General features: G+C 42.0%; 2 protein-coding genes across 11 annotated transcripts; both read right to left on the reverse strand.

Moving 5' to 3' along the window:
- Positions 1–1,528: 1,528 nt before the first annotated feature.
- On the reverse strand, positions 1,529–6,731 carry LOC109894364 (pinin). The gene is made up of 9 exons (XM_020487812.2): positions 6,572–6,731; positions 5,905–5,976; positions 5,739–5,816; positions 4,582–4,657; positions 4,391–4,485; positions 4,213–4,288; positions 3,864–4,019; positions 3,540–3,678; positions 1,529–3,409 (listed from the first exon to the last, which is right to left on the reverse strand). Exons 1-9 carry the CDS (start codon positions 6,682–6,684, stop codon positions 2,130–2,132), a joined length of 2,085 nt encoding a protein of 694 aa, XP_020343401.1. The 5' UTR covers positions 6,685–6,731; the 3' UTR covers positions 1,529–2,129.
- Positions 6,732–7,302: 571 nt separating this feature from the next.
- On the reverse strand, positions 7,303–9,905 carry LOC109893891 (gem-associated protein 2-like). Of its 10 annotated transcripts, none has more exons than XM_031828735.1 (11): positions 9,783–9,905; positions 9,591–9,716; positions 9,397–9,481; positions 8,964–9,053; positions 8,821–8,880; positions 8,624–8,737; positions 8,470–8,514; positions 8,277–8,345; positions 8,095–8,190; positions 7,836–7,894; positions 7,303–7,756 (listed from the first exon to the last, which is right to left on the reverse strand). In XM_031828735.1, the coding sequence occupies exons 2-11, from the start codon at positions 9,707–9,709 to the stop codon at positions 7,717–7,719; spliced, it is 777 nt and encodes a 258-aa protein (XP_031684595.1). In that variant the 5' UTR covers positions 9,710–9,716; positions 9,783–9,905; the 3' UTR covers positions 7,303–7,716. The 10 variants fall into 10 exon arrangements, with proteins under 10 accessions (XP_031684595.1, XP_031684591.1, XP_031684593.1 ...); XM_031828731.1 differs by having other exon boundaries at positions 8,080–8,190; XM_031828733.1 differs by having other exon boundaries at positions 9,582–9,716.
- Positions 9,906–12,729: the final 2,824 nt, after the last annotated feature.

Consider the following 12,729-nt stretch of genomic DNA (forward strand, 5'->3'; position numbering starts at 1 on the left):
CCCATTTTTACTCCTGAACTTATTTAGGCTTGCCATAACGATGGGGTTGAATACTTTTTGACTCAAGACATTTTAGCTTTTAATTTTTTTAAAAGTCTAAAAACATGGTCAACTTTGACATTATAGGGTATTGTAAATTAATCCATGTTAAATTCAGGCTATAACACAACATGTGGATAAAGTAAATGGGTGCAAATACTTTTTGAAGACACTAAGAGGTGGAAGCCCAAGACAATGTGGTGAAGAACAATCAAGACCGAGGTCCAACAACATCAGCAGAGCTGGGGCACGGTGGAGACGATGGGCAGAAACAGACAAAAATGGAATGCCTTTGTTGCTTCCCAATGCACAAGCCGGCGTGAAGGGGACGAGTGGGCAATGGAGGAGAAACAAAGTTAGTTATATTAAAGGAGTCTTGTTTAGATATATTGTATTACATACATGGCAACACAGTATATGGTTTCAACAAGAACAACTCAGAGCAAAGGGTTAGGGGAAACATCTGCCTGGCTACAGCGATTCAGGAGGAGATCTTGGGGACAGAGCTGGACCTCACTATCCACTAGCAGGCCTAGTAAACAACCTTTATCCTTGCACTGACCCCAAATCAAAAGGAAATATTCGATACAGTTAAAAGATAACGAACAACATTGCAATTGATTATGTGGACGCCTGTGTGGCACAGCGGTCTAAGGCACTGCAAGAAGCGTCACTACAGTTCCTGGTTTGATTCCAGGCTGTATCACATCCGGCCGTGATTGGTAGTCCCATAGGGCGGTGCACAATTGGCCTAGGTAGGCCGTCATTGTAAATAAGAATTTGTTCTGAGCAGACTTGCCTAGTTAAATAAAAGGTTACATTTTGTTTTTAAATAACAAAAAGATTCTAGCATTCAGTTTGTCCACAAGTACTCAATGGCTGCATTTACACAGGGAGCACAATTCTGATCTTTGCCCAGTTATTGGCATGAGCCGATCCTATTGTTCCAAAGATCAATTAGTGGAAAGAAATCTGAATTGGGCTACCTGTGTAAACGCAGCCAGTGAGTCAGCAACAGAAACTCACTGAGGCACTACTGACACCAAGTGGACTTCACAAGTATTGTGTCTCTGGTATAACTAGAACGAAGGACTGACGGCACAAACCTTCTATAAAATCTAAACGTCTCAACTTTCTGGGAATTTACATTTCAGAGACATCGTTAATACCTTTGCATTCAGTGTGATTTGTACAGTTTAACTACATTTGTATGCAGCCCCACACTACCCAATAACCTTGTATTAATATTTCCATTTATATGCCAGTTATGAAGAGGGTGGTCATCTACAAACTTAAATTGTCCATCTGTACATTTAGTACTGGACTCATTCAAATCGCTTTATCTAAGTAATATAACTAGCAATAGCATTTGACAAACACATTGCTCTTTGCCTGCACCATGTTCAAATAGGACCACCTTCCATCAATGAAACAGGCTGCACAAAAATATCTTGGAGCATTGACATGGAACCATTTCAGACAAGTCAAGTAAGTCAAGTAATCGTTTTTTTTTTATTCAATATGCTTAGGTTTCATTTGGACAAAAAAAATATTAACATCACTTTCCAAAACAAGTGTCTTCAACAATGCATAGCTAGACATTGTGCATGGTCAGACTGGCTTTATATGGATCAAAAAGTTGTAGGTTACAAGTGTTCAACATTATACAACTGAAAATGCACAATTACCACCAACACTGGATTCAGAGAATACACCCAGTATGCAACCCACCCTATTCTCATTGCTCCTATGCTTTAGAACAAGTAAAGACATTTATGGGAGAGAAAATGTAAACTTGATGCATCAATTACAGTAAAAGCAGACAATAGAAAAGTCTAATAAAATAAAAATTGAGGTAAAAGAAGTCCAGAAACCAGAGCAGCAAGACCATGTCAAAACTGACTGGTGACTAGAGAAAAACTTGATGATTAAAAACCCACATTATTTGAAGAAAATACACTGAGGCAGTTTAGCTTCCCTCTTCTGGTGAATTGCATTTAAGGAAATCCACAACCTTTCAGTTACGAAAATGTATTTATCAAAAGTAGAAACAAAACTAAGCATGACATGACAGCAGAACTCACTCAACTTTAACGCCTCTTTTCCTTCCTATCTGACTTGCGATCCCTGTCGCCGCGAGAGGACCTCTTCCCTGACCGGCTGCCTTCAGAGGTGGTCCTCTTCCTGTCAGACTTGGAGCTCTTATCTTTGGAACCTTTGGATTCACGACCACTGCCCTTGGATGACTTGTGGCTCCTCTCAACTACTACCTTCTTCCTCTCCCTGTCCCTCTCGGATGGCCTCCTCCTACGTTTCTTGTCCTTCCTCCCTCGGCTGCGGCTCCTGCTAGAAGAGCTGGAGGAGCTGCCACTGGAGGAGCTGCTCCTGCTGGAGGAGCCACTAGAGGAGGAGCCAGAGCTCCCACTGGACGAGGAGCCGGAGGAGCTGCTAGATGAGCTACTGCTGCTTCTGCCACCACCACCTCCCTTCTTGTCCTTTGACTTCTTAAGTCCCCTGCTGGCTTCCTTGCTCGGGGGCGCCAGCTCTTTGGGAGCCGCAGCATCATCCTGGGCCTGGGCAGGCTGGGCATTAGTGGTCTGCTTTATGGCACCTTGATCAGCCTCTTGGCTCTGCTCGGTTGTGAGCGGCTCTGGATCCGTTCCAGTCTCCAGTAGGGGGATCTGAACCTCAGGAGCCATAGATGTTACATCAGAGACTTCCACACGAGGGTTGCACTCTGAGAGCAGGGGTGTGGCCACTTCTGTACGTGGCGCTTCATCTTCGTTTGGTTGCATTTCAATGCTCTTCTCCTGGCCGTCTGACACAGCTGTGAGGTCCTGACCGTGAAGGGGCTCCTTTTCTGCCTTAACCGGTTGCTGCTCTTCTACTCCTTTCTCATTACCTACCTCCACTGGACTATCCTCCATCTTCTGATCCCCGTCCCTGGCCTGCCCTTCAGCCTCCCTCACTAGTGCAGTACCCTCCACCTGCTCCCCCACATCTCTAAACTCCACTATTCTAGTGTCTTGACTGTCTTCCTCAGCCTCCTCCATCTCATCTGCTTTAGTCCCCCCCTTCTTAGACACCTGCTCCCCGACTTTCTCTACTGGCTTTTTCTTTCTGTCCTCCTTACGTTTTACACCCTCACCCCCCTCTTCCTCCTCTATTGTTGCCTCATCTTCCTCCTCCATCTCCACATCAAACCTGTTACCTGTCACTTTGACTACCTGACCCGTGGGCTTACCCTCCTCTCGATCTTCTTTCTTCAGGTCCTTACCCAGAGCGGTGTCCCTCTGAGACTGGCGCCGAGGCCGAGCCTCCATCTTATTCAGATGTTCAGCAAATGCCTCGCGTCTCTCCTCAAACATAACTGAAAACAGGGATTTTTTATTTATTTTTAAACAGATTCAGTGACACCACAATCCACACCAAGGATAGGAAGTGTATTATGGCTACTTGTTGGAGGGCAGAATAATTTGGCTAATTGCACAATTGCTTACCATTCAGTTTTTTCTGAGACTCATCTAAGAGCTTCTGAGTGGCTGAGCACATCCTCCCAGGCAGAAAGAAGATGGGTGGCTTGGTCTTTGTGCGGATGTACTTGACAATTTTTGTGTTGTGCACATTCCACTCCTCTTGCTAGAATACAAAAAAGTTCATGAGCATTCAACCATCCCATCTACATATGGGGAAAACTGTCACACACACAAAGGTTTCATTTCACCTTAGTGCAATGTTATTACAGATTAAAACATTTTATTTTTTGGCACCAGCACAACCAATGAGGTTGAATATTGCTTTCAAGCTTCAAGAAAAGTCTTTACCAACTGAGCAAGCTCCACTTTCTGTTCCAACAGTCTCAGCTCTGTCTGCTTGGCACGCCTCTCCTCAAAGAGCTCTCGTCTTTCGCCCTCTACTTTTTTGCGCTCTTGTTCAGCTTGAACTTCCAATTTTTGTTCAATCTCAATGCGTTTCTTTTGCTGAGAAGAGATCAAAAATATATATAAATTCACACATACAATTTCCCCATTAGCAAATATTCCAAACGATATCCTAACAGCTAGAATAATTTTCACCAAGCTAGCTCGAAGGCTTAATTCTTTAAGGGAACTTTCATCATTTACTGTATTAGAGTACTAGTTCACCAGTGTTAAGAGTAAACAATATTCCTACCCTATCCGTTGCCACATTAGATTCCTGCTTGAATTTCTGTAATGTTCCCATCAACAGGCCAAACATGCGTCGATTCCTATAGGGAAAAAGGACAAAACAAAGAATAACATTTACATGATTTCTTGGAGATACAAACCAAAGACCATTATTTCCCTAAGCATGTACAATGACATGTTACCTTTGTTTTCCCCTCTCATCCATGGTCTGATCCTGGATCAGGTCTCGACGTGTACGCTCCTTGGAGGTAGCTACTACTGATGACTGCAACACTGGCTGTGTTTGGACAAAGGCAAGTGGAGAGTTGGACTTTTAAAACATCAAGAAAAAAAAAAAAAAAAAGAGTCAGACAGTGAGTGTATAATGGTCTACCTTTTTGACATCGTCATCATCTTCAGCGTCGCTGTCATGGCGTGAATCTCTCCTCCCTCTCTGGTCACCGGCCAGCCTATACAACAAAGACACGAGCAACACAAATGTGTGATTAACAGGCCACATCAAATAGAAACCCATTTGAATGCCACCAGGTGTAGGGCAATACCTTTTTAGGAGTGCCCACTGCCGATTAATTGACGCCATATGGAAGTGACTGCAATAATAATGCAACAAGGAATGACAGCCTACTAAGTGAAAGTTGGGTTCTTGCACAAGATAAGTCTTCCTCTGGCTATCTGCCTTGTCAATATCCTCAGTGTCTATTAGTTTCACTTGTCTGTGCATCCATCCTGTGTACGGTAACTAGCGGATTTGCACTGGTTTTAGAATCTTTTTGTTAACTACTCAACCAGGCATTAGAAAATGAGGGAAGCAAAAATGACTTCATCTTCAAAATTCTTAATCTCATTAGAGGACATGTATGAGATCTGTAAATTTTATTTTGCTGGATTAATCCCTAAAACATCCTAACACACTGCGAGCCAGTACCAGTTGATCAATTGTTGCAACCGAGAGAGCAAGCTCAAGACAGAGTGGACAGGCAGAGTAAGGAGATTATGCAATTGAAAGACAACTTGAACCAACCTCCCTGCATACCCAGTGTGATTTACATGTTCTGACAACGCAATGTTTTAAATTTGTCTAATTTATAAAACAAAATTTAAAAACATTATCCCACGCGCTGCAGATGGCTGTATCGATCCACTAATATAGCAGTAGTAAAGGCCCAGCGCACTAACATTACATTTGTCAAAGAAAAATCCCTGTGCTGCAGACTGCTATATCAGTCAGTTATTATTAATAATAACAATAACTACTTTTTAAAATGTAACTTTTATTTAACTAGGCAATTCAGTAATAAGAACATATTCTTATTAAGAATGACGGCCTATAAATGCTGGGTCAATTGTGCGCCTCTCTATGGGACTCCCTACAGCCTGGATTCCTAATACAAGAAGGCCCATTGAGAATTGTTTTTATATACATTTTTATTATGATTTTTTCAGGGGGTGTTGTAACACCCCTACTTCCTATGACTATGGACTCATCTCCACTACATCTGGAAATGGGCTAGATCTACATATTACTCTTACCTCAGGAGGGCCCCTTCAATATCCCTCTGTTTCACTGGGGGTCCTCCTGGTCCACCGCTGATGTCGGAGAGTCCACGCCTGCAGACAAATACAACATAAAGCTCAATGAAATACAAACATCACACATACTGTTGGAGATAAAGCCTAAATATGAAATGTGTTTTACCTCAACAAGTTGATTCCTCGCCCCCTACCTCCTCCAACACCTGGGATGGTTGGCCGTCTAACTTGGCCCGGTCTGTAAGGAAAGCAGAGAAATTACATAACGTTACATTTAACATTGATGACCAGAGCTAGCTGTAACTATCATTGTTTTTAGAAAAACGTAGCCAACGTTACATAGGGGGCAGGGTTGGGGGTATAGAATAAAAAATATAAATAAATCAATGTGGCATAGCTAACTACTGTTACTTCAAGTAACGTTAGTTACTCTGACTAGTCTGGAAATTAAACTGAATCGAAACTAGCCAGCCAAAGGACACTAGCTAGCAACAACAGAGTAGCTAGCCAACTTGCTAACTTTACCAGTTGAACAATATATGGACATAACCATAGCCAAGTTTAAAAAAAAAACAGTAACGTCAGTTACCTAACTATAGTAATTGCATAAGTATTTGTACTTGCAGCTAGCTAGCCAATTAGCACACGGCCGATTCCATTCGACAGCACAGGCACGCAACCAAGCGGCTAGCTGGTTATGCACGAGAATGGGAGATGCCATTTTTGTCGTGGGATTGGCATTTGTTGCTAGCTAATTCAGCAGTTAGCTAGAGGACGAACGAATGCTGAAAAGGTTATTACAATTTAAGTTTTAAAATCCCTTTTTGTCATACCTCAATTCATTAGGATCCCGACCAGTTAATTTACGAATATTATCGTCTACATTTTTCAAACTCTCTTTCGCTTTCTCAAGCTGGGCTTGCAAAGATCCCACTGCCACCGCCATCTTAGCTACAGTAACTGCCTTTCCTCGCGGGCACGCCAGCTAAGTGTTGGTCGCTCGTCGCAAAGCATCACTGGGTGATAAGCGCGTTTCACTATCTTGATTGACAACTCAAAAGCCCAATCGGCAACTTCGTTAACTAAACGCACACGGCCATAAATTGTAAGCTTTCTCCAGTCAGCTACGTCCATTAGTTTGTTGCTCAATTAATGATTTTGATAATGACAAATAAATTTGTAATTTGGTTGTTTTGGTCCTAGAGATACACCACAGAACAGTGGAGCCTAAAATATCTGGTAACAGTCACTAAAACACTCATTCAGAATAAAAGGATGTCCAATTTCTTTATGGCATAACGTTTTTCTTGATGGTACGGAGCAGTGGTGGGCTTGTAGAGATGCAAGTGTAACGATGTGAAATGGCTAGCTAGTTAGCGGTGGTGCGCGCTAATAGCGTTTCAATCGGTGACATCACTCTCTTTGAGACCTTGAAGTAGTGGCTTTTGAAGTAGTGGCTTTTGTGGAGCGCTAGGTAACGATGCTTCAAGGGTGACTGTTGATGTGTGCAGAGGGTCCCTGGTTCAAGCCCAGATTGGGGCAAGGAGAGGGAAGGAAGCTGTACTGTTACACAAGCCACAACAATTGTGAAAGCAAACATTTTATTTAACTCCAGCAATAGCAGAAAGTGAACACAAACTGTAATAGAAAAAAATAAAACTGTCTAATTGCACCAGGTAGCCTAGCAGTTAAGAGCATTGGACCAGTAACCAAAAGTCACTGGTTTGAATGCTGAGCAGACTAAGTTAAAAATATGCTGATGTGCCCTTAAGTAAGGTACTTTACCCTAATTGCTTCTGTAAGTCACTCTGGATAAGAGTGTTTGCTAAATCAAATGTTCTCCATAAGACTCAATAGTTGCTTTATCTAAAGGCTTCAAATTGCCACAGATCCTAAATCGGAGCATGGTGATGGGTTCATAGAGCTACAGCTCATAGGGTGAGGAGTTCCAGCCTGATCGTGGATTTCATCAACCCGTTTAGTCCTCCTTATCGGCCAAGTCGTTTTGATCAAAGTACCTATGTAAAAAAACAAAAAAACATGAGCAATCAAATGACTATTTCCTGGCTATGAGTTTGTGAAGTCAAATAAACTTACCTAGCAACAAGGCAGATCATCAAGTTGAGAGGAGACAACCTTTCATCTTCTTGGTGTTCCTGTAATGGGAAAGAAAGAAAGAAATACAATAATTACTATAATATACTCTGTTCATCATTATCAAATATTATCATGCAAACATTTGAGCATCTAACATTAATGTAGTTACATATTAATTCTCCATAAGGAAGTTGGTTTGCAACATTTCATCTCAACATTAATACAAGGCACTATATCACCCTACCAGATTGGTCCTCACTTCAGAACTCCGTCTGGCCAGCTGTCTTATTAGAGAATGTGCTTCAGGGAGGAGAGGTTTCTCAAGGCAAGCCAGCAGTGCATACTGCCATCTTCCCTAGAGAAGTTGAGCACATATTAGCCACGAAAGCATTAAAAAAGGCACAAACTCTGTATTGATAATATTAAATAAACTGAACTCACTAACTGTGGGACAAACTCTCTCTCTTCAAACCAGTTTATCAAGTACTCCAAAACTGCAGAGACTGTGGCCTAGAAGGGAATAATAATTTAGAGAGTGTCAAACACAAGTATTGTCATTTAGGTAATGAAAGAAAGCATCAATTGATGAGAAATTAGTGTAGTAAGTATCATGCCATGCTGCGAAAACATTCACCTGATTTAACCTGCTCACTATGCTAAGGAAAGGTGGGAAACCAACCTGATGAAACAGGTGGGTAAATGTCAAACATGATTCATGTCCATTTTTACACAGAAATCTTGCAAGATGCATCACTTAAATATTTCCTCTGTGGTCTATATACAGTTACCTTCACATAATCAAGGCCTGGATCTTCAGTAACATGGTCAGTTGGAGGAGAGTTCAGATAAACATTTTCACCCAGGCAGAACTTTTTCCATTGTTCCTCTGCATCCTGTTTTGGCTAGATACAGAACACGTACTGTATGGTTGCTGTATTTTACAATTCACTTTTCCAACAACAACAAAAATCATCCTCATACTTACCATTAACACATTGTCATCTAAAGCTTGACCACTCCAGTGTAGTCTGTGCTTACTGATACTCTGCAAGTAGTAAAACATTATCAGAATAAGTCACTTCAAAACAAAGCGACAAACAACTCTAAAGGGTAGTCAAATCTAGTTACCCGTCTTATTTCTGAGAAGTTGCTGACTTGCTGTCGCTGCCATTTTAAACTCGGTGAAAATCCTTGTGGAGCAGCTTGGCAACCCATGAGCTACCAAATAGAAGATTTGACAGGAAATTATACAGACAGACTCTCTCGCTCCCCTTTATACATGTTTTATTTATTTATTTTATTAGGCAAGTCAGATAAGAACAAATTCTTATTTACAATGATGTCCTACACCGGCCAAGCCCGAACGATGCTGGGCCAATTGTGCACCTCCCTATGGGACACAGCCTGGATTCGAATCAGGGTGTCTGTAGTGACGGCTCTAGCACTGAGATGCAGTGCCTTAGACCGCAGTGCCCCTCGGGAGCCCAAAAAATATCTGCGTTGGCTGGGAAAAATCAAGACCGTAGGCTACATTAATTTGTGTCAGTGTGGTGAAACTTACCGACACATTCACTGTCTGTTTCTTTCTCAATTTCTTTGGATCAATCTTAGCCACCACAACATCTGGACAGAGAGACGCCTCTAATCTGAAAATGAGAAAGGCCGTGTTGTTTTTACTTCCGTGCATGCGTGTTTCCTGATCATATGCGTGAAAAAAATATCAAAAGACAGAGCTGAGGGACTTACTGAACCTGCCTCAGATATTCCTGGGGATTTCTTGGAGGCTCGTTAAGATTGACGTCTTCCCCCGTTTCAATGCCGCATGTTTCCACAGGCAGAAGCCGTGGCATCAGTTCCTCCGCGTCAGATTTCATGATGATGCTGCAAACTATATGGTCAGTGTCAGACTGATACAATGTTAAATTAACCAATGACCGTTGCACTTACTATTGTACTTCTTAAAATATCACTTTAGAAAGGTTGTTATGTTGGATAACGACACAAGTCTCACGTCAAAACCAACGTTGTCGCCATCTTGTTCGACTTTCGAATCAATCATGACGCATATAGAACGCGCCCGTTGCCATGGAGATTTAAAGAAGATGCTGCAGGTGTATTTTGCATTCTAAGTTCCACAGGTCAAAGTCGAAAATAGAATGTTCCACATATTATTTCTAACAAAATCTACTACGCCATAATGACTATACAAATAGTTTAAATCACTTGAAGGGAGATAGTTATAAAATCATTGGTTGTTTGTGTTTCTTAAGGATCAGCTCTTAATACAATTACATTGGTATCTTGTTACAAATTAATCATTACCCCTCAGTTACATTGTATCTTGAATCCCTCATTTAGCTATTGAAACGTCCATACTTGTTGAGATGTGACATCAACAGCTTGAAGGCACTGTCAATTTGACACCATGGAATTCAATGCAACCTGACTGTTCATCTCAAGGACTGCTTTAGTCAGGTTTTACATTACTGGACTTTCCAACATCAATATGGCTATTTCAACGATATACCGTTGGACATTTACTATTTGCATTTTTCCAACTCTAACTTGGGGATTATGAAAGTAAGTGCAGCCGTGGCCAAAAGTTTTGAGAATGACACAAATATACATTTTCACAAAGTTTGCTGCTTCAGTGTCTTTAGATATTTTTGTCAGATGTTACTATGGAATACTGAAGTATAATCTCAAGCATTTCATAAGTGTCAAAGGCTTTTATTGACAATTACATGACGTTGATGCAAAGAGTCAATATTTGCAGTGTTGACCCTTCTTTTTCAAGACCTCTGCAATCCGCCCCGGCATGCTGTCAATTAACTTCTGGGCCACATCCTGACTGATGGCAGCCCATTCTTGCATAATCAATGCTTGGAGTTTGTCAGAATTTGTGGGTTTCTGTTTGTCCATCTGCCTCTTGACCACAAGATCTCAATGGGATTAAGGTCTGGGGAGTTTCCTGGCCATGGACACAAAATATCAATGTTTTGTTCCCCGAGTGACTTAGCTATCACTTTTACCTTATGGCAAGGTGCTCCATCATTCAGGAAAAGGCATTGTTCGTCACTAAACTGTTCCTGGATGGTTGGGAGATGTTGCTCTCGGAGGATGTGTTGGTACCAATCTTTATTCATGTCTATTTTCTTAGGCAAAATTGTGAGTGAGCCCACTCCCTTGGCTGAGAAGCAACCCCACACATGAATGGTCTCAGGATGCTTTACTGTTGGCAGGACACAGGACTGATTGTAGCGCTCACCTTGTCTTCTCCGGACAAGCTTTTTCCTGGATGCCCCAAACAATCGTAAAGGGGATTCATCAGAGAAAATGACTTTACCCTCAGCAGTCCAATCCCTGTGCCTTTTGCAGAATATCAGTCTGTCCCTGATGTTTTTCCTGGAGAGAAGTGGCTTCTTTGCTGCCCTCCTTGACACCAGGCCATCCTCCAAAAGTCTTTGCCTCACTGTGCATGCAGATGCACTCACACCTCCCTGCTGCCATTCCTGAGCAAGCTCTGTACTGGTGGTTCCCCGATCCCGCAGCTGAATCAACTTTAGGAGACGGTCCTGGCGCTTGCTGGACTTTCTTGGGCGCTCTGAAGCCTTCTTCACAACAATTGAACTGCTCTCCTTGAAGTTCTTGATGATCCGATAAATGGTTGATTTAGGTGCAATCTTACTGGCAGCAATATCCTTGCCTGTGAAGCCCTTTTTGTGTAAAGCAATGTGTTTCCTTGCAGGTAACCATGGTTGACATGATGTCAGCTGGTCCTTTTGTGGCAGGGCTGAAATGCAGTGGAAATGTTTTTGGGGGATTCAGTTCATTTGCATGGCAAAGACGGACTTTGCAATTAATTGCAATTCATCTGATCACTCTTCATAACATTCTGGAGTATATGCAAATTGCCATCATACAAACGGAGGCAGCAGACTTAATATTTGTGTCATTCTCAAAACTTTTGGCCACGACTGTACACAACAAGAGAAGAAAGAAATATGTATCTCATATAACAAATACATTTTTTATATCCTTTCCTGTAAAGTAAAAATTCCTATTCCTTTATTTTTATTTAACCTTTATTTAACCAGGTAGGCTAGTTGAGAACAAGTTCTCATTTGCAACTGCGACCTGGCCAAGATAAAGCATAGCAATTCAACACATACAACAACACAGAGTTACACATGGAATAAACTAAACAGTCAATAATACAGTAGAACAAAAGAAAACAAAAAGTCAATATACAGTGAGTGCAAATGAGGTAAGATAAGGGAGTTAAGGTAAGAAATAGGCCATGGTGGAGAAGTAATTACAATATAGCAATTAAACACTGGAATGGTAGATGTGCAGAAGATGAATGTGCAAGTAGAGATACTTGGGTGCAAAGGAGCAAGATAAATAAATAAATACACTATGGGGATGAGGTAGGTAGATAGATGGGCTGTTTACAGATGGGCTATGTACAGGTGCAGTGATCTGTGAGCTGCTCTGACAGCTGGCGCTTAAAGCTAGTGAGGGAGATATGAGTCTCCAGCTTCAGAGAACTGGAAGGAAAGACGAACAAAGGAGGAATTGGCTTTGGGGGTGACCAGTGAGATATACCTGCTGGAGCACGTGCTACGAGTGGGTGCTGCTATGGTGACCAGTGAGCTGAGATAAGGCTGGGCTTTACCTAGCAGAGACTTGTAGATAACCTGTAGCCCCTGGGTTTTGCGACGAGTATGAAGCGAGGGCCAACCAACGAGAGAGTACAGGTCGCAATGGTGGGTAGTGTATGGGGCTTTGGTGACAAAACGGATGGCACTGTGATAGACTGCATCCAGTTTGTTGAGTAGTTTTGGAGGCTATTTTATAGATGACATCACCGAAGTCGAGGATCGGTAGGATG

Source organism: Oncorhynchus kisutch, linkage group LG7, assembly GCF_002021735.2.
Source record: "Oncorhynchus kisutch isolate 150728-3 linkage group LG7, Okis_V2, whole genome shotgun sequence".
NCBI lineage: Eukaryota > Metazoa > Chordata > Actinopteri > Salmoniformes > Salmonidae > Oncorhynchus > Oncorhynchus kisutch.

Coding starts and splice junctions, on each gene's coding strand:
- LOC109894364 (XM_020487812.2), bottom strand. CDS start 6,684: ATGGCGGTGGCAGTGGGATCTTTGCAAGCCCAGCTTGAGAAAGCGAAA. Junction 4,658..5,738: donor ATTGAAGGGGCCCTCCTGAG/GTAAGAGTAATA, acceptor TTTGTTGTATAG/GCTGGCCGGTGACCAGAGAG. Junction 4,289..4,390: donor GATGAGAGGGGAAAACAAAG/GTAACATGTCAT, acceptor TTTTCCCTATAG/GAATCGACGCATGTTTGGCC.
- LOC109893891 (XM_020487094.2), bottom strand. CDS start 9,709: ATGAAATCTGACGCGGAGGAACTGATGCCACGGCTTCTGCCTGTGGAA. Junction 8,881..8,963: donor ACTTCTCAGAAATAAGACGG/GTAACTAGATTT, acceptor TACTACTTGCAG/AGTATCAGTAAGCACAGACT. Junction 8,346..8,469: donor TAGTGAGCAGGTTAAATCAG/GTGAATGTTTTC, acceptor ATTCCCTTCTAG/GCCACAGTCTCTGCAGTTTT.